Here is a 27,683-nt window from a genome sequence, read left to right as displayed (position 1 = left end):
GTCCCACCCTCAACCCACGTTGACCCAAATCAGACAATCAAAATTCCGAAGTTACGACACGAACCGGGATGGTTATTCACCTCCCACAGGCCTCCTCTTTAAACATTGGATTGAACTGACCTCAAATTTATTTTGAAAAGCCGACTTCTCGGGAAGGCAAAATTTGTTTTGATCACAAACCAATAAATCACTTATAAATCTCATGCAGAGCAGTATTTCACACAGCGTATGGGCTCAACAGCCAGGGAAGGAAGAACCCATCACTCCCACCCTCTCAGGCAGAGGGGAAAGCAGAGCTTGCAGGGATGGCTTTCCTTGGCCACTGCTCCCAGCTCCCAGCCTACTTTGTTCTCTGTGGCAGGTGGACGCGGAGTCAGGCCTTTGCCAGATTTGAGCTTCCCAAAGGTACACAGTAGGTCTTGGGAAAGGAGTGAGGTTCATGGTGTTTCCCAATTCGAGTTCCATATGGTTCCCCTAGGGCCATTTTATCCTCGACGTCCTCTCATGCTCTCCTCTTCGTCTTGCTGTCATCCAATCATCCGGGCCTCTCCAGTCATCGTTAAGAATATCCCCACTGGTCGGAGAGCTCCCTTTCAGCCCCCTTTAGAGCAGATGTCACATTTGAGCAGCATCTGCTTTCTGACAAGCTTGAAGACGGAAGGAGCTCCCTGAGTCTTTCCCAGCGGAAGTGGATAACACTCGCAACCTCTGGGACTGTGATCAATACGCTGTGAGCTTAGTGGCTGGCAGCTTGTGTGGGGGTGGAGAGGCAGGTGAGTCCCAGATGGGGCAGGGATCTTCTTGCTCTCGGCCTTGTGGTCCGTGCAGGGTCCTAATGCTGGAATGGTTCCCTAAGCCTTTGGCTCCAGCCTTTTCTGGGCAGAGAAACAGAACACGGCAACATGCCTCGTATGTTTTAAACAGATCCTGCTTGCTGTAGCCAATAAGCCCAACAGCTTGGGGACTGGGTGACCCTTGCTGAGAGATTGCTGTTGTACCATTCCTCTAACTTACAACCCCTCGAACGCTGACCACCCCGTCCCCGTTTCTCTTCTTTGATCTCATCCACCAACCGACATTGGTTGTCCTCTCACTGCTCTCTGGATGGTGTCTTCTCAGGCCTTGTCTGGTCTTAGTACTTATGACACTTTATTGGTCTTCGCTCTCTGCTTCATCTTTCCCTGCAGCTGTTTTCCTCCTGGGCTGTATCGTTACATCTTGTGGAGTCTGTCTGTGTCTGCTCTACCATGTGCACGTCTGTCTGCTGCTCCCAGTCGGACTCTGCCATGGCTCTCAGTTGTCCTCTTGCCCCCACCCTTCCATGGCTGTTGGGGGGCCACCCACCCCCATCTGAAAAAAAGTTGGGTGCAAGGCATTCAAGTGGAGGGTAGAGGAACGGCTTGACCATCCCTGAGTTGGGCAGGGGACAGCTCCTGTCTGGGAAATGGACCTTAGAGGGGGCAGCTGTTTCCTGGCAGAGAGCAGTGCACTGGGTCAGCCAGAGGAGGTGGAATCAGAAGTCAGAGGAAGGGTGGTGGGAAGGAGGGGACTCAGATGTGAGGGGCCCGCACCCACCCAAGGTGATCATCAGAAAAGGAGGTGGGAAAGAAAGGCCCAGTGGAAGCGAAGTGCGCTGCGGGAACGCTGTGGAGGAGTGGGCACTGAGGATGAAACTAGGGGAGGGGGCCCTGCAGACACTGCACCCGCACTGCCAGGTGGAGGCAAGTGGCGTGGGGGTGGGGCCAGGAGGACAGGGAGCCTTCATGACCCTTTCTCCCCACTCACCTCTGGCCCTTTTGCTGTTTTTCTTTTCTTTTTTTTTTTTTTTATGTTCCTATCCTCATATTAGCAAAAAACAAAACAAAAGGCAGTCTGTCTTTGAGAGGGAATGGTGAGATCTGGAGAATCTGGCTGCATGCACGTCTCCCTTTGCTGAACTCCTGGGCTCCTTTGCCCATCTGGCTGCTGGAGCCAGGGGAGCCAGCCTCTTACTGGCACACCTTGAATGGAGTCCCTATACCAGCTCGACAGCCCAGCGGAGTGTCAGTGGCAAGGGCAGCCAGCAGCGGTGTGCAGCCACAGGTCCCCTCCGTGCCTGGAGCAGCGGGGGAGCAGGCTGCTGGCCACCCAGCTGGAGTTGGTCTTAGGCAGGGCCTGGGCTGAGGGGCAGCTTCCAGCTTGTGATGCCAGCCCCACGGTGGGCTCCTCTCCCCCGAGAACTGAGCTGCAGAAAGGCCTATGGCAGAAGAAAGAAACAGGAAAACTCTTCCCTTGCTTAAAATAAATTAATGGAAGGGGTAATAAATGCATGTGGTACAAAATTCAAAAGGTACGAAATGTACAGTGAAAAGTCTCCCACTCCTGTTCTGAAGTTCTCCTTCTCGGAGGATCCCTGGACCTACCAATTTCTTGTACACTGTTCTAATTTCTCCTTTTTAGGTATGCTGTAATCTAGATGTTTTCAGACTGATCCAATGGAATATTTAAAAATTTTTGGGTGTATATGTAGGGTATGTAATATATGCAAGGGGGCCAATAATAATAAAGAAAATTTTGCTCAGTTTATTGCCAATAATTCTTGCTGGGGCAGGGAATGGTTTAAAATCCTATGTAATAAAAGGCTAATATGCAAATTGTCCCCTCGACCAGGAGTTCAACCGGGGGGCTGAGCTAGCCCACCAAACACCCGCAGCCCCTCCCCTGATCGGCCCTCCCACCCCGATCGGGGGCAGGTCCAGCCGGCCAACCTCCCACATCCCCTGTCCCCCCGTCAGCCTGGCCTAATCGGCCTCAATTGGGGTGGGCCAGCTGGACCCCACCTGTGCACGAATTCATGCATCAGGCCTCTAGTATTAAAATAAATAAATAGAATCCTAAAATGCTAGCACTAGAAAGCACTTTCCAAGTCCTTTTGTACCAAAGATTTCATTTTAAACATAAGAAAGAGATCCGGGTGACTTCCTAGTGTCACCATCTAGCTAGTGGCATGCCTGGGACTCACACCCAGGAGTCCCACCTCCTGATCACCCCCTTTGCCCAAGAACACACTAAATGCTCCATCTTTAGATACTGGCCTTTATCGAAATATATGATTCAGAAATGGAAGGAAAGATAAATGATTGGACATGGATTTAGAAATCTTTATCACTGGACACAAATATAGGGAAAGAAATCAGTAATTCCTGGAAAAACCTGAAGTCAAATTTCAATTGGGAAATAGCACACCTACACACACACGCATGCACACACGCACACACACACAGAGGCACTGACACAAAAGATGAAAGTCCATAAAGTCTATTTTCTGTCTAGAGGCAGCACACCCCTCCCCACCCTGTGCTGAAGAACTTGCATCCTTTGGACCTACTGTGCAGGGCTGGAGGCAGAGGCAGGCAAGTTTTTGTTGGGCTGGAGGAAGCAATGCCACCCTAGACTAGAATAAGAGGACAACCTGTGCATGGACACCTGCGGGATGCGAAGGGAGAGGGGAGGATGTGCGTGGCCATGCCACCGCAGAGCTCGCCCCTACTGGCCTCATGAGCACTGACAGCCCCAACCGTTTATAGCACCTACCAGGAGGAAACACCCCAAGATTTATACGCTGAAAAACGGCAGGATGTTTTTTTAAAAATATTCTTTCTGCTTTGACATCAGCTCCAGACACTGTGAATGGTTTCAGTCTCCAAGCCAGATTGATGGGCCTTTTGATGGCCTCAGAGGGTGGCTCAGGGAGAGGGGGCATGTATGACTGTACTATAAACACTGGCTGTCAAAACCCTCAATTGCGTTGCAATGGTAAGTTTCCAGGCAGTGTGGATCTAATGTTACACGCCTCCTGCATTAACAGCTTTTTCTTCCTGTTCAATTATTTCAGCTGGTAAGGGAGTAGAAATTACACTTCAAAATATATCGATGGATATTTTCAGCCTTGCTGAGAGCTTCAAAATATATACCAATCCTGGGAACGGTATCTTCATTTCTGCTTCCCAGTTTCTCAAGAAAAATGGATGTATCAATTATACTGATGCTGTTAGGCTGAAGGAAACACAGGACCAGGTCCATGGGTCTTTCAGTTCAAATTCCCTCTGGTCTTATCATCTAACCTCTCTTTGAGCCAAATTTTGTCCCAGCCCTAGGTGTGCGGTCCAACCTAACTATGTACAAAATGATGAGGTCCTTGATAAAGAAATGAGTATTCTTAAGAGCTTGGTTCAGGCCCTTGAATCAGGGCATCTGATGGAGGCAGGACCAAAAAAATGTCAGTTCTCTGCATCTTCTCATGAGAAATCCAGAGGTCCTAATCTCTGATGCACATGGCCTTTTCCCCATGCCTAGGTGCTGGGTACATGGGCAGCCACCAGCAATGTCTTTCCCCAATTGTATTCTGGTTTCCTTATCTCTACCTGACTGGCCTCTTCTACTCCTCTTTCTGAGCACCAGACCTGGACCTGCAGCTGCCTTCCTGAATGGACCACAGAGGACTCAAGTTTAGTTGAACATGCCTCTGGAATCTGCACCTCCTCCTGTATTCCCCATGTCAATTCATGATTACCCTACACCAGTGGTCGGCAAACTGCGGCTCGCGAGCCACATGCGGCTCCCCAGCCACAGTTTGCTGCTCTGTTGACTAATGAGTTTGCCGACCACTGCCCTACACCAAAGCACTTGACTCCTACACAGGACATTTACATGTTCTTCTCAAATCCTTTTTCTCACCTCCACCTCCCACTGATCACCAAATTCTTTGTGTCTACCTTCTTTCTCTTCTGCTCCAGTGTTCCTGCACTAATCCAGGCCCACAGAATTGCATTATCACTGTGATCCCCTGCCACTAGTCTTCAGCCTCCTCGTGAAAACTTATAACTGGTTATGTCATTTCCTGTTTCAAAATCTTGGATGGTTCTCCATGGCTTACCAGAGTAAGTCCAAACTTCTTACAAAGGCATAACAGATGTCAGTTAACTAGTCCACACCTGCCTCTCTAACCTCATTACCATCACCACCCCTGACACCATACACACCAGACCACTCACCATTCCTGAGCTCCCATACACTTCCAAATCTTAGTTCCTTCGTTTGCCTCTTTCTCTTCCCAGAATTCCCTTCCACATCTTGCCCATCTATTTATCCTTTACGACTCAGCTCTCAGATGACTTCTTCCCTGTGAAGAAGCCCCCTTTGGGCTTCCATGGAACTCTATTATATGATCTTGACTACTTATCTGTATTTCCCCATTATCAGTTACTGGGCTCCTCAGAAGCTGGGATCAGGTTTTGTTCACTTTGTTATATATATATAATTTAAAATATATCTTTATTGATTTCAGAGAGGAAGGGAAAGGGAAAGAGAGATAGAAACATTAATGATGAGAGAGAATCATTGATTGGCTGCCTCCTGCACACTCCCTACTGGGGATAAAGCCCGCAACCCAGGCATGTGCCCTTGGCTGGAATCGAACCTGTGACCCTTCAGTCCGCAGGCTGATGCTCTCTATCCACTGAGCCAAATCAGCTAGGGCTATTTCTTATTGTTGATAGTATTACATATATCTCCCATTCTCTCTCCCTTTCCCCCCTAATCCCAGTCCCTACCCACCCCCGAGGTCTTCCCTACCCTATTCCATGGGCTATGCATATAAGCATGTAAGTTCTTTAGTTTATCTCTTCTGGTCCCCCCCCAGCCCCACATGGAGGTATGTCCGTCTTTGTTCATTTTTCTATCCCTGGAACCTAAAAGTGCCTGACATAGTAGGTGTACAAGAAGGAGTGGAAAGAAAAGGACTTGTAAATACCACCCGATGGGCAAACAGGCCTTGGCTTTGCAGTCTGTGTAGAATTTCCATGGGACAGAATGGGGGGAAGCAGCAGCCTACTGCCTTAGGTATTTATTCGTTCATTTGCTCGTTGCACAAATGTTTAGTGAGTGCTGCCATGATGCCCAAAGAGGAACTGGTGATACACAAAGAAGCTGCCAGGCCCTGCTCAGAGGAACTCCCATTCCAGGGAGTTCAGGCATGTGACAGGCACTGGCCTCACATTGTGGGCCACATGGACCTGAGGACCTCTGCCATTCAGCTCTGCAGAGGTTGTGGAGGAGGGGAAGGGACCAAGAAGAAGGTGGTGGAAATGGGTGGGGGGCGGGGGTGTCCAGGAAGGACTTGGACAGTGCTCTGCCTGCAGACTAATTCTGCTGACCAGATGGCTTTATTTATGCATTTCCCCTTTGTAGGAATTCCTTGCTGTTAAGATAAAAACACTTGACACATTTCTAATTAGCCCTCAGACTCTGCAATCCTATTATTCCTAAATGCAGCAGCTGGGTTATTTCAGGATCGGTAATAACATTCATAGTTTCTGCAATTATCCACCAAATTGGTCATTCCTACCCTGACTTCTGATGGGACTACAGAGGACTTTCTCACCCCCTCATCCTGGGGCAGCAGGGTTTGGCCTCTGGCCAATGGTTGGGGGAGGGAGCCTGGTGCTTCCAAAGAAGCACTGTTAGGGGACCTGGGTTACTCACTACACTGATACTAGATGCATCCTCCTTTTCTCTGGGCTCTATCCCTGCACTGGACTCTCAGGTGCTTGACTTAAGAGAGAAGTTCATGACCTGGCCGATGTGGCTCAGTGGTTGAACATCAATCTATGAACCAGGAGGTCACGGCTCAGTTCCCAGTCAGGGCACATGCCCGGTTGTGGGCTTCATCCCCAGTAGGAGGTGTGCAGGAGGCAGCTGAGTCAATGATTCTCTCTCATCATTGATGTTTCTATCTCTCTCTCCCTCTCCCTTCCTCTCTGAAATCAATCAATCAATCTATCTATCTAAAGGCTAATATGCAAACTGTCCCCTCGGGAGTTCGACCGGGAGACCAGGAGTTCAATTGCTTGCTAAGATGTGCGCTGACCACCAGGAGACAGCACGGAATGAAGGAAGGCCTCAGCCAGCAGCCAGAAAGCCCCAATTGCCAGCCAGGCCTAGGGACCCTACCCGTGCACAAATTTCGTGCACTGGGCCTCTATTGAAAATATATTTTAAAAAAAGAGAAGTGCATATTTCACAGAGCTACCCTACCCTTTTCCTTACCTCTGTCTCCCCTCTTTCCCTCCCTTCTTTCCATCAACAAATACTTAATGCGCATGTACTAGGTACCACTACATGCCAAGCAGTGTTCTAAGTGCAGGGGAGATAGCAGTAACCAAAACATATCAGAACCCCTGCCCTTCAAGGAGCTGACGTGCCAGTGGCAGAAACTGACATGAAAAGCCATGGTTATCAGACAAACAGAATGATGACTAGTAAGTTGACTCTTTGAGCTCCTTACACAGAGCCAGGTCTCCTCCCCCATCTATACAGTTTATGTAAACTGAACTTATAAATAACTGTTCCTTAGACACACTGGCGTGTTAAATGTGGACACCTGTCAGTGGGGAGCAGATGCACCACTTGGTGGCTGCCTGACCTCTGCAGGCATCAGTCTCTCCCTGTGATGAGGAAATGGTCACACCTTCCTCACAGGCTCTGAGGGAGTATTCAGAGACCGTGTATCAGCACAGTGCCTGTTGCATGGTAACATGCATCCTGTCCACCATCCCTGCCTCTTTTCCTGCTTAGAGCAGGCATGGGGGTCTAAGCTGTTCCCCTCAACCGGCTCCCGGGCCCCCACTGCAGCTGCAGACAGGACAAGAGGCTTCTGAGTTGGCCCAGGGTCTCAAGGGCAATGGGTATGCCGTCAAGAACAGACACCAGCAGAGGGTGGGGCCCTGCACACCAACCCCCCACCCTCCCTCCAGTCCACGCAGCAGAGACTGGAAGAGGCAGCCACCCCACTTTAGGGCAGGCAATTGTCCTTGATGGACCTTGGGTGTAGCTGAGAGGCCTGCCTGGGGCCTGTACTCTTTCTCAGCATGGGCCAGCAGTCCCGTGTGTGTGCCCTGGAAGGCCCTTCAGGAGTCCCCCTCTCCCAGCAGCCAGCAGCAGCACCTGTGAGAGTGGGCCTCCAGGGGACTGGGCCAGTTACCAGGCACTGGATTTTGCATGCTTTATCTCATCCTACTTTTCCCAGCAATGCTGCAAGTTAAGAGCTGTCATGCCCCATTTGACAGTTGAGGAAACTGAGGCTAAGAGGAGTTAAGAATTTGCTCAAGTCACTCTCCTAATATGTGACAGAACCAGCATTTCAGTTCAGGCTATCAAACTCCAGAGGTAGGGTCTTACACTGAGGTATACACTTTTTCCTTTCTGTCATCCACCCACCACCCAAATCTCGCATCAAATACAGGGGCAGAGTTCCCTGGGGCCTCTGGGAGTGCCAGGGACACATGGCACTTTGTCCAGCTTACCTGAGTGCTAGCTTAAGCAGTGTTAGAGGGAGACCATGCTCAAGAGCAGAGCCACAGTGGAGAATATGCCCAAGGAACTGGAAGCCCAAAATAGCGCAGTCGGAGGGATCTTAGAGGTCATCTCTTAGAGGTCATCCTCCTTTACAGAGAGGGAAGTGGAGGCCCAGAAGGAGAAGTGGGGTCCCTGCATACAGAACTTCTGACCTCCCTGCAGACTTCCCAGTGGCCTCAGAAGCCCTGCACTAGTGCCCAGACACTGGCAGGGAAAGTGGACTGAAACCCAGCCCCACCTCTTACTTGCTGTGGGACTCTGCAGTCGAGAGCCTCACTGAGCCTCCGAGTCCTGCCTGCGGGTGTGGGTGTGTGACAGATAATGTGTGTGAGATGCCGCACAGCAGCTGGCACCTGCTATGTACTCAGTGAAATGTAGCTATTATTATCACGCTTGTTTTCAAGGTTCAACGAATGTTAGGCAACACTGTCTCTTAGGTGGTCGCTTTGATTCTATGGTTCTGCTGGAATCCATTCCTAGGATGGCAGAGGAAACAGTGCTCACCATCATCTCTGAACACGGAAATCCATATCAGGGATGCCGAGACTCAGCTCTGTGCCTATTTGGGATTAGACTCTGGAAGAAAGACCATGGGCTGCAGCCGAGGCAGCAGCTGCTGGTGCCCATCTCTTCCAGTGGCTTGAGGAGAGATGGGCCCATCGCTCAACCTCAGTGTCAAATTTCCGTGGTCACATGGGCATTGTAATTACCTGCCTTCTTACCCGGAGCCCCAGGAGAATGAATTGTGCCCATCTAAGGAAAGGTTGGCTGTGAAGTCTAACACCGTCGTGGCCTCTCTGTGGGGTTTTCTGGTGAGAGTTGGGGGGAGAATGGGGAAGGCTTCTCTTTGGGACAGAGCTGCCAGGGAGTGACAATTTGGTGCAGATGTGTAGCATCCTCACCACTGAGCCCTGGGGAATAAGGGGTGAGACTTGTAGAAATTCCAAATTTTGCCAAATTCCAGCTCCTCCTTCCCTCCCTCTCCTCATAGAGCCCCCCTTCTGGTGCCATCAGACACCCCACCAGCCTGATTTCAGTTTGGTATGGTCCAGCTTCACCCCCATGCCTAGGGGTGAGTTTGGAGCCTTTCACTAGGGGTTAATACGATGAGTTTGGATCCCACATCTTCTCACCTAGTTCTCGCAAGACCAAAAGCAGCTGGACATGCATAGACCAGGCTGGGATGAGGGGAGCAGCCAATGACAACCTAGCTGACGGAAAGCCTGTGTGCAGTGGGGATGCCAGGAGGTCAGTTCCCTTACACTTTCTTGTCTGGAGATGCCTGTCAGCCTGATTCCTAAGGAGCAAGGGCTCCCTGGCTTCCCACCGAGGGCATGACCTCTGGGTCTGCCCCAGGATTCCTGCATCTATTATTTGCATAGTTCAGTCCTGAGTGCTGGAGAAACGGGGAAATGAGTGGTGATGATGGGGGTGGCTGGAGTAAGGCATGAGCTGTGACCCCACTGTTTGCGGCTTCATTTAGCACAGGGGTGGGGAACCTTTTTTTCTGCCAAGGGCCATTTGGATATTTATAACATCCTTCACAGGCCATACAAACTTATAAACCTAAAAAATGGCCTGCTATATTTGGTCAAACATTTAATGAACTCATCTCTAATGCCTTGGCAGGGCCAGACGAAATGATTTCTTGAGCCTTACAGGGTCCACAGGCTGGACGTTCCCCACCCCTGATTTAGAAGGACCCTTTGTGGGCCTTCAGATCAGCCATTGCCCAGCAGCACCAGCAGGAAGCAAACTCCTTGGCATTCATGGGCCTCCTGAGTCCAGACTTGCCCCACCTGGCCAATCTCAGCTTCCATCAAGACCTTCCCAGCATCCTGGACCCCAGCGATGCCAGGCAGCTCTTTGCCTTGAACCCATCAAATATTTCCCTCCTCAGAACCTTTTCTTTGGCTACTCATGCAGCCCATACCGTGCCCTGCCCTCCTTCTTCCCTGCCGCTTAAGAATTTATTCAAAGATTTATTCACCTGTGAGAAGCCTTCCTTAACCTGGCAATACATTGCATCTTCCTCTGTGATCCCCACTTGGTTTGTTTAGTTAATATCTATTCATTTAGTGTCTGCGCTGTGCCTTCCAGCTGTGCTGGCCTCCTAGAACCAATTTAGCCCCCCTGTCTTCTGCGGAGTGAAAGTAGTTCACGCGGGATTCTCAGTGCCGCCAGGGCTGGGGCAGAATCTCAGGGATTTTTGTGTCTGTGTCTCTCACCACCGCGTTTTGTATTTTGCCTGAAGTGTCAGATGGAGAGATGGAGAGATGGAGAGATAGCTTCTACCCTGGGCTCTGCCCACTAACTAATTAGTCGCATGGCCCAGGGCGAATCTTGAAGCTTCCTGGCCTCCCTTCTTCCTGATGGAATGGTGAAGATGATCTCAGGGTTGTCCAGGGGACACTGAGGCAGGATGAAGGGAAGCATCACAAAAACTGGAAGATGTGGGTTGGGTGGACCCCCATTCACTGGCTGTGCAGCAGCATCGCGTCTCCTTCCCTCTCTTCGAATGTCAAGTGCACCAGCTTCCCATCTCTCCTGGGGCGGGTACTCGGGACGCTTGGAATCCTAGGCCGAAGAGGATTCCGGTACAAACTTCGAGACTTTCCTCCCGCCCAGCGGTCCCTTCACAAGGACTCGCCGAACACACCTTAAACCCCGCGCCAGAGCGCAATTCAAGCGCAGCTCGGACCCGCAGCTCCGCCGCGCGGGCCCGGGCCGGGGTCGCGCATCTCCAGCCTGTGACTCAGGGCCGCTCGGCCCGGGGGTGGATGGAGGTAGGCGGGACCGACCAAGGCCGCGCGGGGGCAGCCGCCGGGCGCTCTGTCGCCAAGCGTTGGGAGCCAAGACAGACTCTGGCCCGTCGCCATTCGTCCACGGGCGTCTGCCTCTCCGGGCCTTCCTTCGCCGCTTCGCACCGGTAGCGCGGCTCTAGCGGAGCGCAGCGGCCGGGACGGCTGGAGGGGGCTGGAGCGCCAGGCGGGCTCTGCGAGCGAATGAATGGGCGCCCGGGGGAAGCGCGCGCGCGGGGCTGAAGGGCATTAGGACCGTGAGGATCGCTCCGCGCGCCTGTCTCTCCCTATCACCCCCCCAACCCCCACCTCTCTCCTTTTTCTGCTCTGCAGGACTGAGCAGCCGGGCGCAAGCGAAAACAAACAGCTGGGGCTGCAAGCGCCCCCGCCCCGGCCCCTAGAGCTCGCCGGCCTGGGCCCCCACTCGGGGCGCCCTCCCGCCCACCATGAGGAAGATCCGCGCCAATGCCATCGCCATCCTGACCGTAGCTTGGATCCTGGGCACTTTCTACTACTTATGGCAGGACAACCGAGCCCACGCCGCATCCTCTGGCGGCCGGGGCGCGCAGAAGGCCGGAGGAAGGCCGGAGCAGCTCCGCGAAGACCGCACCATCCCGCTCATTGTGAGTCCTCTCTGTGCTCCGGGGCAGCCGGCTGGTGAGCCGCGGCGCGCGTCCTAGCCCCGCGCGGCTGCCGAGGGCGTGGGGCCGGGCCGGGGGCGGTGTGCCCACCGCGCCCTGCTGGCTTTGTATATGTTGGAGCATTCCTGCATGTTGTTATGGCAACCTCCACCGGGCCAGCGAGGCCAGGGCGCAAGGATGGAGGGAGGGTGACAGCGGGTGGGGGTTGGGAGAAAGTGCTGCAAGTTTGGTGGGCCCGGCGTGCGCGCGCGACTGGGAACGTGGCGGCTCTCTCGACACTGCGCTGCCGGGCCGGAGCCGAGGGTTGCCGGTGCCTCGCCCGCCCGGGAAGGTGGCTGTACCTTGCGCTCAGCGAGCCGGCAGTGGGAACCGCGCACGGCTAAGCGCGTAGGTGGCCATGCGCACCGCGCACCCTCTCCAGCCTCCTGGGGGCCGAGGACGTGGGGGTGGGGGCCGGGTCGCCCTGGGCTGCGCCCGTCTTTGCGTCCCCTTCTTAGCTCGGGTCAGCTTGAACCTGCTTCTTTGACACGGAGTACTCTCCACTAACACCCCCGGGTTCTCTTGGTTGGAGAAAGGTCTCATTCTGTACGCGCCCCTCACCCCATCACGACAGCTGAGCGGGCAGTGTCTGCGCCCGGATTCGGAGATTCCCTTTCACGAGGTCAGCCTGGAGAGGTCAAGGCGAGCGGGGAAACAAAGGCGGCAGAGACTAGGGCCTCGGCGGAGTTGCGAGGGCCCTGGGCTCTCTGGGGACCTGAGCTGGGGCGTGCGGAGTCCCCGCCGTCCTGCAGGGGGCGTGCCTGCCGGGGCGCGGGGTGACGGCTCCGTGGCTGGGGCACCTGTTGAGGCGGGATCCGCAGCGTGCTTCGGCGGGCTTCGCTCTTCCAACCTTCCAAAGGGGGCGGGTGGTGGGCGAGAGCCTTGGGCGACCCTGGGGACCAGCTGCTGGGCGGATGCAGCCTGGCCAGACGAGGATCAGGAGGAGGACGAGCAAAGTGTGGGGCCGAGGGTGGGAAGTGGAGCAGGGCAGCCATTCCGGCGTGAAGAGAGGTGAGCCTGGGGAGGGAGGTGCAGAGTCAGGAGGGCCAAGGCTTGTGTGGAGAATTCGAGATGTTTGTGCTGAGGCAGCTGAGCCCCAAGAATACGGTTGTGTGTGTGTGTGTGTGGTGGTGGTGGTGGGGGGGGTGTCGGTGTGGAAGTGCTCTCATATTCCCATCCTGTTCCAGATTCTGACTTGTTACCCACTGGGAAGAAGTAAAAACCCCCGGCAAAGGAACCATATTTCCTGGCTTTGCCTGGGGAGACTTTGGGGTTTTCCCCCCAGCCCCTCTCCCCCAATTCTCAGACCCTTGCCTGGTTGAACTCTCTGGGAGTGAGCCCGATTAGGTGGAATGTCCCCTTCTGGGCTGAGGGTCCCTTGTCTCTAGGACACTGGTTCCAAAGCACTTGTGGATGTTTGGACAGGAAGGCTGATGAAGAAAAGCCTCCTGTGTAAAGACCCCAGAGTGTTGGGATCTGGGTGGACTGACAGACTGGAGTGGAAGTAGCCAAACCAGCAGTGGCCCCAGGTCCTGAGGGAGCTCCACGCCATGGGCTGCCCCCCTCTATATCCTGAGTCTTAGGGTAGGTGGGCCCAGAGCGGCAGGAGACTAGCAGGCTGGCCAGATGTTCTGGCCTCTGTGTGAGGTGATGGGAGGAGTGTCAGAGCTGGAAGAGGAGGAGGAGGGGGAGAGGAGGGAAAACGGAAAGGAAGGGAGCGCAGAGAAGCTGCTGCTCAGAACCCCAGGCTGGGTCTCATCACATTTACCTCTGCTCAGAATCCTGACCTTGCTCTTGAACCTCTCCCCGGCTCCTCCCAGGGCCCTTGGAGATCAGCCCAGAAGGCTACTCAGACTGAGAGCCCCAGAATGTGGTGGGGGAGGGTGGGGGAGGGTGGGGGGAGGGGAAGGTACTGCTGGAGGCATGCAGCACGCATTTTGAGGGCTGGCAATTTAAGGTCTTGGGCAGGGGCACTTCTAGTGAACCTCCTCTCTCTCACCCTGTCCTGGTGACCCTGGGGTTTTGCTTGCTGCAGATTAGAAAAGGGCCATGAAAAAGTGTGAGGAGCCAGGGCGTGGAGGTGCAGGAAGAGAGGGAGAGTGGAAGTTCCTGGGGAGTGGTGACAGAGCCTTCTTGGGCCACATAGGGGCATAGCCTGCTCCCTCCTGTTCTTAAGCTTTAGCCCTGCGTGTCTGTTCCATAGTCATTGGTCCCCAGGCACACACCACCGTTGTCACAGCCTTGCCTTGTATCCCGGTCTTCTGAGGTATTCCCCTTCAGTGCTATTCTCAGTCATCTGCCGCGTCTCCTCGTTGAATGTAAGCTGTCACGCAGGGACTGCGAGAAGCTTCTTGCATCCCCACATGGATGCGCACAGCAAGACTTAAGTGCTGGTTTGATGAGTGAAGTAAGCTTTCTGCCTGGGAGCAGTCAGGGGTCCTAGCTTCACACCCTTCTCGTATTTCATTCATTGCCAGCTCCAGCCCCACTTAACCTAACCAAGGAGAACAGGGCATGCATATTCAGCCTTTCCTGGAGTTGAACCCTTTGTTTAACTTCAAAGGGGCAGGTGCAGCTGCGGATTGGCTTTCTCCTTGAACTCTGTGGTTAACCTCTCACTAGTCTTGCCATTCCTAAACCCGGCCAGCTCTCTTTAGTTGGGCCAGGACGCTGCATGGGGATTTTTAGATTCTTAGAGAATGATGTGGCCAGCCCTGCTGACAGAGGATGAGAAAATTCAGACAGGCATCGTCATCATCACTCCCCTGGGGAGTCAGAGAGCTGAGCTGGGAAAGGGAGGGTCTGCAGAGCAGCCAGGCCAGGGGGCAGCTCTGTGTTCACCATGTCTGGGTTATTCCGGAGCCAGCCAAGTTGCTTCTGGACCTAAGAGGCACTTGTTTGGCAACGTGGGGTGTTGGCATGGCAACCATAAGGCCTGGATTTCTCGGAGAGGTCCTGATTTTTAATATTCTGTCCTGCTGTCAGCCCATGTGTCACCGATTTTGATGGGAAAAATTGGTCGTGGGTTTGGTAAAACTAAAGGGAGATACTGACTGCGTCCCTCAATGGCTTCTTATGCTGTGGCAGGGTTTGTGATTTCTCCATGGCTTGGGGACATCCCCTTGAATCCACATTGATGCATGCTGCCACAGGACCTGGATGGCAGCAAAAGCAGGAGGTGAAGCAGGTAGGGCCGGCCTTCAGCCTTCCGGCCTCACAGTGGGAAGAACATTTGTGATGGGTTAGGGAGCCAGGTTTTCCATATAGGAATTCTCTAGCAGTCTAAGGGGGGATGCTAAGGTGTTACAGGGAATTTCACTTTACAGATGTATTTTAAAAAGACATTTTAAAGATAGGCGTACTCATTTGCAACATTTCCTATTTGGAACCAGGGAAGTTTTGGGCAAGAGTTTTTCTAAACTGGAGTTTCTTGTCCTACAATTGGGATACTGCTGAATGACCCTGGACAAAACACCAACTCTGGACCTTGGTTACTCCATGTGTTAAATGGTTTCTGAGATGTGTTGACCTTTAGATAAGTGTATTCAGTTCTAGAAGTGGATAAATAGCTCTAAGGGAGTTCTCCCAAAGGGGCCTATGAAGCTTCTGGCTTGTGGAGGGACACCCCCTGTCAGGAGAAGGTCCTGCAGTGACCCCCAGGCCTCGCGGGGATCCCTCCTTACCTCGCAGAAAAGAATGGCTTCCCAGCACTGCCCTCTGAGAGCGGAGGCTTCAATCAGATCTGTCTGGGTTTATATTTTATTTATAACGTGCGAATTTCTGAACTGTGGGAATATGATTTGCTTAAATGACAGAAAGTGATTTTACATTAAATTTATCTAGGTGCTGCACACGGGAAAGAGAGTGGGGAGGGAGAAACACAAACACCCCTTTTGCCAAATGTTCAGATCGAAAGGGCCTGGTTTCCTGTCACTGGGGTCCCATCCTGGGTCATGTTGAGACCTGCTCGTGGGCCTTCGGGACAGCACGGAGTCACCAAGGCTGGTAAGGGCCCTGACAGCCTGAGTCACCTCCCTGGGAGGCCCTGTGGAGCCCAAGGGCACGGGATTAGTTGTAGGGCGCTGCTCATTCCGGTCCCTTATTTCTGTGCGTTAACAGGGGTTACCCCTGGCTGCTCTCAGGGCCTTGGGCCTGGCTTTCTTCTCTGGTGGCTGTTTGTTGGCTCTGTGAGGGGAGCTCTGGAAATACCACTTAGGTCCATGTGGAAAGGCACTGAGAGGCCAGGCTGGGCCGAATTCCCGGGGGCACTGTCTTGCTGTAATGGAGGAAACCGCCTGGGGTGAGAGGTGAGCCTGGAGCCAATCAATTCATTACAGTGAGAAGATTGAAGCTTTATCCCCATCTGCTTCTTGAGACCTGAAACACCTTCCTGCTGAACAGCAGGGCAAAGACACAAGAAAGCTAAACAGACATCGACCCAAGACTTCTCAAAACGAGCAGGGACCAGAGCTTTCAGGCAAGAGTCAATGATGGTTACGCCTGGGCAGTAATTCGGTTCACCAAATCGGACACCCTGCTTGAAGCAGTTATAGATGGTGTAGAGCAAGCATGTCAAACTCAAAGTCTAACACAGGCCAAATAAACGAGGCATGCAGCCCGGGGGCTGTGAGTTTGACATGCTTGGTGTAGAGCCTGCTCTGGAAACGAGTGGCTTAGTCTCTCTCTAAGTGCTTGTGGTCTTTGCTCTGCACCCACCCAGCCTCTGTAATCGCTGTTACCTCTGTATTACATTTATGGTGGCTGATTCATTGGACGCTGTGGTAGGTGCTTTACAAGCTTTGAAGCCCCTCAACAACTTGTGAGGACGGTGCCATTTATCCGATCCAGTTAACATATGCGGAAAGTGAGGCTTACAGAGATTCCTGACCTGGCAACTAGTGCGTGCCTCTGACACCCAGCATTTCTGCCTCTGAGGGCCATGCCTGTGTCTCGTTTCCCCTGAGGCATCTTCAGGGCAAGATCCAAGTCTGATGCATCAGCAAGTCTTTCCTGGAGCAACGAGAGCAGCCCCTACTTTGTATTCACTCCATAAACATTTGTTGGGGAAAAAACGCAAAACCATATAGAACGAAGGGTTAGCAGTATAAAGTAGGATTATGGGTAATTCCCCTTCCATCTTTTGGCTTTTCCCAACATTTTCTATAATAAGCACCTATTAATGTTATAATGATAAAGGCATGAAGACAATTATTTTCGTTGTTGTTAATCCTCTCCCGAGGATATTTTCTCCATTGATTTTTACTAGTAGAGAGAGTGGAAAGGAGGGGGTGAGACACAGAGAAACATCGATGTGAGAGAGACACATTGATGGGTTGCCTCCTGCTCATGCCCCCTGACTGGGGCCAGGTGTCAAGCCTGCAACCGAGGTACGTGCCCTTGACTGGAATCAAACCTGGGACCCTTCAGTCCGAGGGCCGATGCAATCCACTGAGCCAAACAGGCTAGGGCTCAAGATCATTATTTTTAAAACTATTTGAAGACTGAATAAAATCATTCTTGATTCCTCAAGTAAAGGGTACATTTCTTAACCATGTTTCTCATTTCTGAATCCCCCATCAATGCTTCGCATTTAGCCAACAGAGAAGGCAGGAGACTTATTTGCATTATTCTGTAGGGTTCCAAGGAACAGAACTGGGGTTAGTGAGTAAAAGCTGTAGTGAGAGATATTTCTTTTCACCAGAAGGAAAACTTTCTCCCTGATCCCGTCCATCATCGAATTGTCCAAAGGCGGACCAGGGTTTCTCTTCACGCTCCCTGTCAGCAGTCAGTGCTTCCTCCCCACAGCAGTGGGAGGAGGAGGAAAACGTTCCTTGCCCTCACTGTCTCCTGAGATGTGGCAGCTCTGTAACAGTTTGAAATAGGGTCCAATTATTGCACCACATGAGATCTGGCGCCCTGGGATGCAGGGCTGGCTGAATGCGCAGAGGCCAGGCGGAGGGTGACTAAAAGAAACCCCTCGCTGCTGCTGTGCTGTCCCCTCCCTGCTGCTTGGGAGCGGCCAAGCAGGGAAGGAGAGGGGCCAAGGCTGGTCAGAGGCAAAGCTGCAAAGTAGGAAGTGCTGGTCTTTAGCATCTTCCCTGCTGCTGGGCACAGAGGCCCACAGAGGTTTTCCTGCCCCGCTGAGGCTCTTTGAGTCCTACATTCCCATAAACCCTTTTTTTATTTCCCTCACTTAACCTGGGGAGAGTTTGCAGGTGGCCTGTCCTGCCTTCCAGGGCCCTGCCCATTGCTTGTCAGGGCAGTGCTGGGTGGCAGTGTACCTAAGCTGCGTGTTTATGGAGGAAAAGGAAATAAAGCAGTAAAAGGGGACAGGAAGATGGCCAAGAAAGGCCTCTCCGATAAGATGGTGTTTGAGCTGCCGCTTCAATGGAAAGAGTGAGCCATGCCGGCATTTAGGGAGAGACTGTGCCAGGTAGCCAAAGCCGAGGGCACCATCGCTGCAAAGTGCATGCTTGGTGCGCTTGGCTGGGACACATGGCCCAAGTGGAAGGCCTTACAGGCTGAGGTACAGACGGGCTCAGAAACAGGTCCCTGAGTCATCAGGAAGTGATAAATCACATACCGTGTACGGGCTTGGTACATCCGGGACCTATGTCATTCAGCTCAGAAAATTTTCCAGTAGTATGGTCAAAAAGTGTCGGTCCTTAAACAGGTAAACCTAAGTTCTTTGAAAAATGTTCCATGGCCGAACACTTCATTTCTTTATAACGTGAGATCAATGAGGTACTTGTGTGCATGTGTGTGTGTGTGCGTGTGCATGTGTGTGTGTGTGAAGTTGGTGTGGGGGCATGGCGGGTGCTGGTGCCTGAAGAGATTTAAAAGTCAAAAGTTAATGGCATTCTTGTTGAAATTTTGGAGTAGGCATGCACGGGGAGGGCTCTGCCCCTGAGCGCGAGATCTGTGTGGGATGGAGAGTTCCTCCGTGCAGTGGTGCCTGATCAAGCCGCCCTTTGCTTCCCAGCTGGTTCACCGTGTCCTCAGCTGCATTTGGGACTCTGGAAAGGATGTTCTCTGGCCATGCGGTAACCTGGAATTCTTGCCCTTTCCTGCCGCAGGTTCCCCTTCTGCACAAACAGACCCTTGAAGACTCAAGTGTCCAGGCCTTCCCTCAGGCACAGAGGTGGGCACCCAGGCCTGGCAGGATTAAGGACCCCACACAGCTTTCTTCAGGCCGGCAGTGGGTGAAAGGGCTGCTTTCAGGAAGGTGTCTCTGCCAGGCCTGTCTGAGGCTGTGTCCACAGACGTTCAAGTGGCTTCCCTGGTGCCCTGGTGACTGGTATGATATGGCTTCATGGGTCCCCGGCGGAGGCAGGCACTCTATTTCAGTGGTTCAGGTCACACATGCTCAATCCCAGACTCCTGTCAGTCATGCCCCTTTAGATGTGCTTTTCAGAGTTCAGATTTTCATCCCTTATCTTCTCATAGCAGCTCTGGTTTTTTGGCTTCTTTAAATAAACGGCTTCTGACATTTCAAGGGGTTTCATTTCCAGGGAATCTGGCCTTGGAGTGCCACAGCCAGAGGAGACCCATGTCACCTTCCAAAGGTGCCAAATCTGCGGTTAGTTCCAGGAAGGTTAGCTTCTAGTGCCTCACAAGTCTGTGACCAGATTTTTAAATTGAAAGCCATCTTTTCCCCTCCCTGTGAAATCTCTCACTGGGATGAGGGTCTTGGGGGGACTGTGGGAGGCTGGAACAGCATCCCAGAGTTTGAGGTAGAGCCCAGCCAGAGGCTCAGGAGAAAGAACCAGTGATCCCCGAGTGATGTCTCCGGTGGTGATGGTGCCTTGAAGGAGTGAGGCGTCAGGACTGAACCACAGCCCTGACATAGTTCACCAGCCCAAGAGGCCAGAGCAGGGGTGGGCAAACTTTTTGACTCGAGGGCCACAATGCGTTCTTAAACTGGACCGGAGGGCAGGAACAAAAGCATGGATGGAGTGTTTGTGTGAACTAATATAAATTCAAAGTAAAGGAGCGGAGGGGAGAGCAAGAGAACCGGATAGAACAGCCGGATCCGGCCCGCGGGTCGTAGTTTGCCCAAGGCTGGGCCAGAGGAAGAAAGGGAACCAAGGACAGAGCAGACACACTGCAGGGACCGGGGAAGGTGATGGAGGACCTTTTGGAGCCGAAAGCCAAAAGGGAGAGAGTAGAAGCTGATGCTTTAGTTCAGCCTTGGTGCCACCTTGGGGGCATGAAATGGTAAGGGCCCTCTTTCCAAACACCAAAAGGAAATGGCTCCTCTTGGATGCACCCCAAGGTTGCCAACCCTGGTTTTTGTTTTGTTTTGGTTTGCATAGCAGAGAAGATAGCATCACCTAGACAGCTCTTCCCGTCAAGCAGGGCATGGGGGCTGGGGCTTGGAGCCAGGTGGGGTGGGCGAGCCTGAGAACTGCCGAGCTCGGAGCCCGAGAGATCGGAGAGCCAGTGTTGGTGCAACGCTGTGGGTAAGCCAAGCAGAGAGAGTAAGAAAGGGCCTGGTCGGAGAGTGAAGCCAGCTGTGGGACGATAGGCCTGAGCAGGAGTGTCCAGAGGAGCCAGGCCGTCGTTTCCCTGAGCATAGTCACAGGGGCTCTGATGGGGGGTTAGCATCCGGCCGTGGGTAGGCCGAGCCCTGCATGGTCCCGACCTGCGGTGGCCCAGACAGTAGCCACCATCCACATGTGCCCACTGAGCACTTGAACTGTGGCTAGTACAACAGGAGGAACTGAAATTTTAATTTAAGTTAAGTTTAATTGATTTAAATTAAACACAGACACTCATTTCAGTTCTTGGAAAACTTTTAGGAGTGATTAGAAGAACTTCAATATGTGAAATCTATGTTTCCAAATGTAAATTTTATTTCTGATAAAATTTAGTATCTAAATTAAAATGAGCTGTAAGTGTAAAATACTCACTGGATTTCAAAGACTTAGTACAAAAAAAAGAATTAAAATACCTCTGATTTTTAAAAAATACTGAGTATGTGTTGAAATGAAAATATTTAAACATATTGGACTAAATAAATAAAATGCATTATTAAAATTAATATTACCTGTTTCTTTTTAAATATGTCTAGTAGAAAAATACTAATTATATATGTGGCTTGCACTGTATTTCCATTGGACAGCTCTTGTCTCATAAGGGGTCACGGCCCCTCTTTAAAGTGCTCAGAGGGGCCCTAGCCGATTTGGCTCTGGCTCAGTGGATAGAACGTTGGCCTGTGGACTGAAGGGTCCCAGGTTTGATTCTTGTCAAGGGTGCATGCCTGGGTTGTGGGCTTCATCCCCATGGGGGTCATGCAGGAAGTGGCTGGTCAATGATTCTCTCTCATCATTGATGTTGCTATCTTTCCCTCTCCCTTCCTCTCTGAAATCAATTATATATATTGATTTTAAATATATATATAATATATATATATTTTTTAAGTGCTCAGAGGTTTCAGTGGAAAGTTGTATATAAAGAATGTGGCTGCATTCCTGGTTTACCTTGACTTTGGAATAGTTCTTGGTCCATTTGCTGCTGAGTTCCTAATTCACTAGCATCTATGGCAGGGGTGGGGAACCTTTTCTGCCAAGGGCCAATTGGGTATTTATAACATCATTCGCAGCCCATACAGTTATCAACTTAAAAATTAGCTTACAATATTTTGTCAAACATTTAATTAGCTCACCCCTAATGCCTTGGCAGGGCCAGACCAAATGATTTTTCTGGTCTTATACACCCCGCAGGCTGGACATTCCCCTGATCTATGGGCACGGGGCACCTCTCAGCATGGGCCCTTGTCCGCATCCCATCATTATAACCCAGGTCACTGTTTTCTGCAATGTCCTCTCTTTTTAAAATCCCTCCTAAGCTCTGGCTGTGAGGATGGTGGGTTTTGGAGGAGGGGTGAGAGCAGTGGAGACCGGAAGCCTTTCACTCCCTTGGAAAGGAGAGAGATTAGTTCCAGTCTGTTGCTTTTGGTGTTTCATCTTTGTCCTGTTAGAGCCAGAATGACAAATAGGCCTCAACTCTCCTGCCAACTCAGAACTTGTGGGAGTGGCAGTCGGGAGCCGGGTGGCAGAAGGCTTCTGCATCCACACTGAGTGGGAAAGAGGCGATTGATTAGCCATGTCTAGAAAGGGCAAGGAAGGGGTCTGTAGAACACGTGCTTAGTATTTGCCGATCCTGCATTAATGAAGTTGTCTTCTTTGAGTGATTTTGCTCTACCTGATATGCTTTAAGACGTTGGCCAATTTGAAGAAGTAGGGACGAGAGACGTGTATTGAATCAGCAGATGTGCAGAGGGGAAAGTGGTCACCTCCATGGATCGGAACCCTAACTAAGCAGATGCGACAAGAGCTTTAAAACACTGTGCAAACATTTTGTAGCATGTTTGACTTACTTGGTGGAGGTGAGTTAGTTGGTTCTGGTCCGGGAACAGCCGACTGGTGGCCGAGGAGGTAGGTAGAGCTGAAATCCAAGAAGGATAGAAACCCGGAGGATTCGGGGAAAGAGAAAAGGTTTGGCTTTTTTTCTTTTCTTTCCCTCATCTTACCTCCCTTAAAATTGGCCTCTGTAAATTTGAGAACATTTCCTGCTGCTTGGTGCCACATTTCTGATTATGGCTTTGTTCAAGGATGCAGCACGAAATAGTGGTTATGGGCACAGTGGCTGGAGCCAGAGTGTCAGGGTTTGTGTTCCAGCTCTGCCACTTACTAGCAAGTTATTTAAGCATTCAGTGACTTGATTTTCTTACCTGTAAAATGGGGATACGAATAGTTCCCATGTCAGATGGTTGCTATGAAGATTAAATGAATTCACTCACGTAAAGTTATTAGAATAGCGTCTAACACATAGTGCGATACTAGCATTCATACACAAGTTAGTAATAACAATACAACTTGTCAATGGCTTGAAGCCAATATGACAGAATGTTAACGTATATGTTACTAATTTGATGCTGCATAACAAATCAATGGATGAATGGATTAAATCTACAGTAATCATCTCTTCTCTCTCGTTGTGTCTGTGGGTCAGGTATTTGGGAGTGGCTTGGCTGAGTGGTCCTGGCGAGGGTTTCTCAATGAGGTTGCAGTCAGATGTCAGCTGGGGCTGCACTCATGGACAGGATCGAAGGTGGCCGTTTCACATGGCTGGCAAGCTGGTGCTGACTGTTGGCAGGAGGCCACAGTTCTTCTCCACAGGGGCCTCTCTACAGGCCTGCTTGGGTGTCTTCATGCCGCGGCGGCTGGCTTCCCCCAGCACAAGCACTCCTGGAGGCCAAGGTAGGTTCTGCAAAGCCTTCTTGACCTAATCTGGGAAGTCACATTCGCAAAGGGGTGATGTGGTCGCATTACGTTTTGAGAGACGGTTGTGACTGCGGTGTGAGAAGAGACAGAAGAGCAGAGCCCTGTTTGATTGCCTGCTTTGTGCCAGTTGTGTTTCATCTACGTTCCTTGCAACTGTCCCAGCCGGCTTGTCACCTGGGTTTTGCTACCTTCACTTTACAGACAAGGTGCCTGACTCGGGGAGGGCAGGGCACCTGCCAAAAGAACTAGGGTTCAACCAGGGTTGTCTGGCATCAGAGTCTGCAGAGATGCCAACTTCTCAGGGTGCCCACCACCTGTTGGCATGGCTTATGAGGGGAAAACAGACTTTGTGAAGGATCTTGATTTCCTCATTTCTTGAATTCGGGATGGAAAACCTAAAAAAGCCGAAGAAGTGTTCACAGGTTAAACAAAGCAGTGGGGTGGGACAGGAGCTGGGGGGATGATCCAGGGGCTGGAGTGGGGTTTGGAGGGTTTTATGGACTAGAAGGATGTGGTCTGGGCAGAGTCCATGCAACTGGTTTAAGTTCCTCAAATTAGCAGAACCTCTGAGGTCAGGGGAAGCCTTGGTGTTACCCGAGCTCCAGACAAAGGATTCAGGCCCACCTACCTGGGCTGGAATACCTTGCAGTTATAAGATAAATGAACTAAATCAATATATATCAGCATGGATGGAGCTTAAAAACATGATGTTAGAGGGGGGAACCCCTGAGTGGAGATAATTTAGTATCATACATTTATGCAGATTGGAATAATACAAAACAATTGTGTCTCTTGTTCCTGGATGGGTGTGTGTGAATGTATATATATATATATATATATATATATATATATATATATATATATATCTCCTATATAATAAAAGCCTAATATGCAAATCGACTGAATGGCAGAATGACCAGTCGCTATGACGCACACTGACCATCAGGGGGCAGACTCTCAACACAGGAGCTGCCCCCAGCCTGCAGGCCCCAGGCCAGCCAAGGCGTGTGCCAGCAGGGCGCCCCCTCCCATCACCCTGCCAGTTGCTCCACAGAGGGAGGCGACCAGTGGCGGCGGTGGGTGTCAGGGCCGGCTGGTGAGTGGGTGGCAGTGGGGGGCAGGGCCAGTGAGTGGGCAGCTTCAGGCTGGCCAAGGCGGGTGCCAGTGGCCCCCCCCCCCCCACCTCCCCGATTGCCCCTCTGGTCGTCCCACAGATTGGCTCTGATCGCCAGCCAGGCCTAGGGACCCTACCCGTGCACGAATTTCATGCATCAGGCTTCTAGTATGTGTGTGTGTGTGTGTATATATATATATATATATATATATATATATATATATATATATATCTTAAAGTATAACAATGGATCAAAGAGGATGCACAGCACACGCAGGACAGTGAGTGTTGCTGGAGAGAGACAGGGAGGGGACCAACAGGAGTCCGACTTTATTTGTAACGTTTATTTCAGTTGTGTTCTTAAAGGAGAGGCTTGAAGCTAACCTGACAAAATGTTAAACTGTGAATTCTGGTGGCAGACCAGGTGATTCTTAGTCTCTGTACTTTGGGGAATTTAAAAAAAAAATCTTAAATCTAAAACCATTTTAAAAGGAAAGAAAGAGCTGGTACCTCAAGGCTGCTGGGTGTCAGTTGCATGAAGATGGAGAATGAGGGTAGTGGAGGACCGAAGGCCAGACTCCTGCTCCCCCCAGCCCTAGAGCCTGTCCCCAACGCGGCGCTGTGTTCATTTCCCTGGAGGACAGCAAAGCAATTCTCGGCGCTCAGATATGGAGATGGGAAACCCATTTCAGCTCCATACCTTGTGAGGTTTGCGATGTCTCTCTCAAAGCTCCCAGTTGAGTCCCTGGGGCAGGAGGGAGGGAGAGGACAGGAGGAAAAGCGGGCACTTCCGTAGCCTGTGGACCCCAGTGCTCTGTGTGTACCCTCCCCACTTTCCCATGCTCTGTGTGCTCAGCGGTGGGAGTCCATCTCTCTGTTCCAGCGGGGCTATGTGGTCATGCCACCAGCCTGGCCCTTCGTCCTCGTGACCCGGCACATGCCCACATGGGCCAGGAGCCATGGCTTGCTCAAACACATTGGCATCGCTCTCTCTTCTCCCAGGACACAGGCCTGTGGCATTTCTGATATTTCACAGAGCCCTGTCACTGCAGGCACAGTCCTCTGCCCGAGCTTGGGGGTATGAGGGTATGGTGGAGGAGCTGAGCTGCCCCCAGGGCCTGTCTAAACCCCAAGACATCGTGATGATTATGAGAGAAATGCTAAATTCTGAAATGACTTCCTGCTGGTGAGGACTTGCATACCAAGACCACTTCAAAGACCAAGTGTTAGGACTATTAATTTTCATAAGTTACCTGATGGGGTTTTCCCCAAAGGACCTCTGAGAGTCATCAGAATTGGCAATGATTATGCCTGCACTAGCTGATTTTTTTTCTTTATATGCAGACAACTCAAGCTGCATGGTCAGGTTCCACACCCTTAGAGGAGGGGCTTGGAACCTGGGCCACCCTGGTCTTCTAAAGGCAATCCCTGTGCAGGTCTCTTGCACACTGCTGCTTGGGCACGGTGTTGTGTGTGGGAGTCAGCCACACCTGGGTTTGAATCCCCCACTTTACTGATCTCTCGTTGTTCCCTCCGTTCACTGTGCTCCAGCCGCACTGGCCTCCTGTCTTCCCATCAGCACATCAAGTTGTCCTGCCTCGGGCCCTTGGTGCAGGTTGTCCCTTCTGCCTAGAAACACCCTCCCTCCCAATTCCCACACCAGAGCTGACCGTGCTGGCTCTTCTCTCCATCCCTCTCTCCAGCCTTCCCCGCATTTATCATCCCTGGAAATGGTTTTGTTTATGTGTTCACTGCTCTCCATCTCACCCCGCCACTAGGATGCAAAGCCCACGTGAGGAAGGACTGTGTGTGCTACTCACTGCTGTGCCACCGGAGCAGGGGCTGCGCTTAGACACCTGTAAATACGTGCAGGAACCCTGGGGCAAGTGACCTGACCTCTCTAAGCTCTCTGAGCCCGTACAATGGGCGTAACTAGTCACGAGGCTCATATTAAAAAGATTTTTTTCTTTTTAATATGGGGCATTTCTAAATCTAAAACCATTTTAAAAGGAAAGAAAGAGCTGGTGCCTCAAGGTGGCACAGAGCAGGCACATCGCAAATGATGGCTAATGTCATTCACTTGGATCTTAGAGAGTAAAAACATGTCTGTCTTGTTCACACCTAATGAGCCTGGCACCTAATGGGCACGTACTAAATATTGACTGAATTGGAGGGAGGCTGACCATTATTGGTATGACCGCTGTATCACCCACGCCTTGGTTGCCAGGGTGTTGATGTATTTGCCAGTTTCATACTTGGCCTCCTACAGGTCCTGATCTCTGGGCTCAGGTGGGTGAGGTGCTTGGTATAACATGCCAGGAAGCTTTTCCAGGGAAGATAGGACGGTGGTCATCACGGGAGCTAAGACCATGGACTCGGGAGTCTAAATGTTGGGTTCAAATATAGCTCCACTACTTACTAGCTGTGTGACCTTGGGCAAGTTATTTAACTTTTCTGTGCCTCAGTACCCACATCACAGGGTGGATACAAGGGTTTGATTATTTACTAAAAGGAGTGTTCTTAGAATGGGGCCTGGCACTTAGTAACTGCTACCTTAATTACGTACTCTGATTTCTCAGCTTCCCTGTGTTGTGTCCTCATTCATTTAAGATATATTCATTAAACACCTACTCTGCATCAAGAACCCTGAAGGGTGCCAGGGAATCAGAGGTGAGCAAGACATCCTGGCCCTTGTCTTCAAGGTGCTTGCAGTCCTGTCGGGGAATAGATATGACAGAGGCATGGATAGATACCAGGGAGGACAGCCCTGGCCAGGTGGCTCCGTTGGTTGGAGTGTCATCCCATACACTGAAAGGTTGTGGGTTCGATTCCCTATCAGGGCACATACTCAGGTTGCGGGTTAAATCCCTGGTCTGGGCCCATGGGAGGCAACCAATTAATGTTTCTCTCTCTCTCTCACTCCCCCCACCACTTTCTCAATCAAAAAAACTTATCCTTGGGTGAGGATTAAAAAGAAAAATACCAGGGAGGATGTATCTAAGAGGAATGGTTCTGCTCAGCCTTGCCCCTCCTGGTTTGGAAAAATGGATTCCCACCTCAGGGTGCTCACGCCTGCTCTGCTGCACCATCTCTGACCCTCTCCTGGGACTAGGATCACCCTAACTTCTCAGAAGTTGCAGGGAACATTGGAGACCCCAACCTCTTCCTTATCTCCCATCCCAATACCTACTGTGGTTCCTCAGAGGACGGTGCCTGCTCTGCAGCCACAGGGAGCAGAGCTGCTGCCTCGGTGCCATCCCACCATGAAGTGGGATGGCTCTCATTTAAGAACGATTCTTTAATTTTCATATCAGCTGTCCTGTGTACCAGCATCTGCATTTCCATTTTAGGGGGGCTGTGGTAGTTGCTCAGAGGAGAGGCCTGGACCTGCAGCTGCAAAGAAAGG

The 27,683-nt window shown here is 51.5% G+C and overlaps 1 protein-coding gene across 1 annotated transcript in view; it reads left to right on the top strand.

Moving 5' to 3' along the window:
- Positions 1-11,512: 11,512 nt before the first annotated feature.
- The window catches only part of GALNT16 (polypeptide N-acetylgalactosaminyltransferase 16), an 88,821-nt gene continuing 72,650 nt past the window's right edge, over positions 11,513-27,683 (top strand). Inside the window, exon 1 of the mRNA XM_080658295.1 lies at positions 11,513-11,818. Within this exon, the coding sequence (XP_080514421.1) occupies positions 11,642-11,818 (177 nt within the window). The 5' untranslated portion in view covers positions 11,513-11,641. The remainder of the gene's footprint in view (positions 11,819-27,683) is intronic.

This window comes from Plecotus auritus (assembly GCF_963455305.1).
Source record: "Plecotus auritus genome assembly, chromosome: 1".
Classification (NCBI taxonomy): domain Eukaryota; kingdom Metazoa; phylum Chordata; class Mammalia; order Chiroptera; family Vespertilionidae; genus Plecotus; species Plecotus auritus.
The sequence above is the reverse complement of the archived record's forward strand: the minus strand, read 5'-3'. Positions and strand labels throughout refer to the sequence as shown.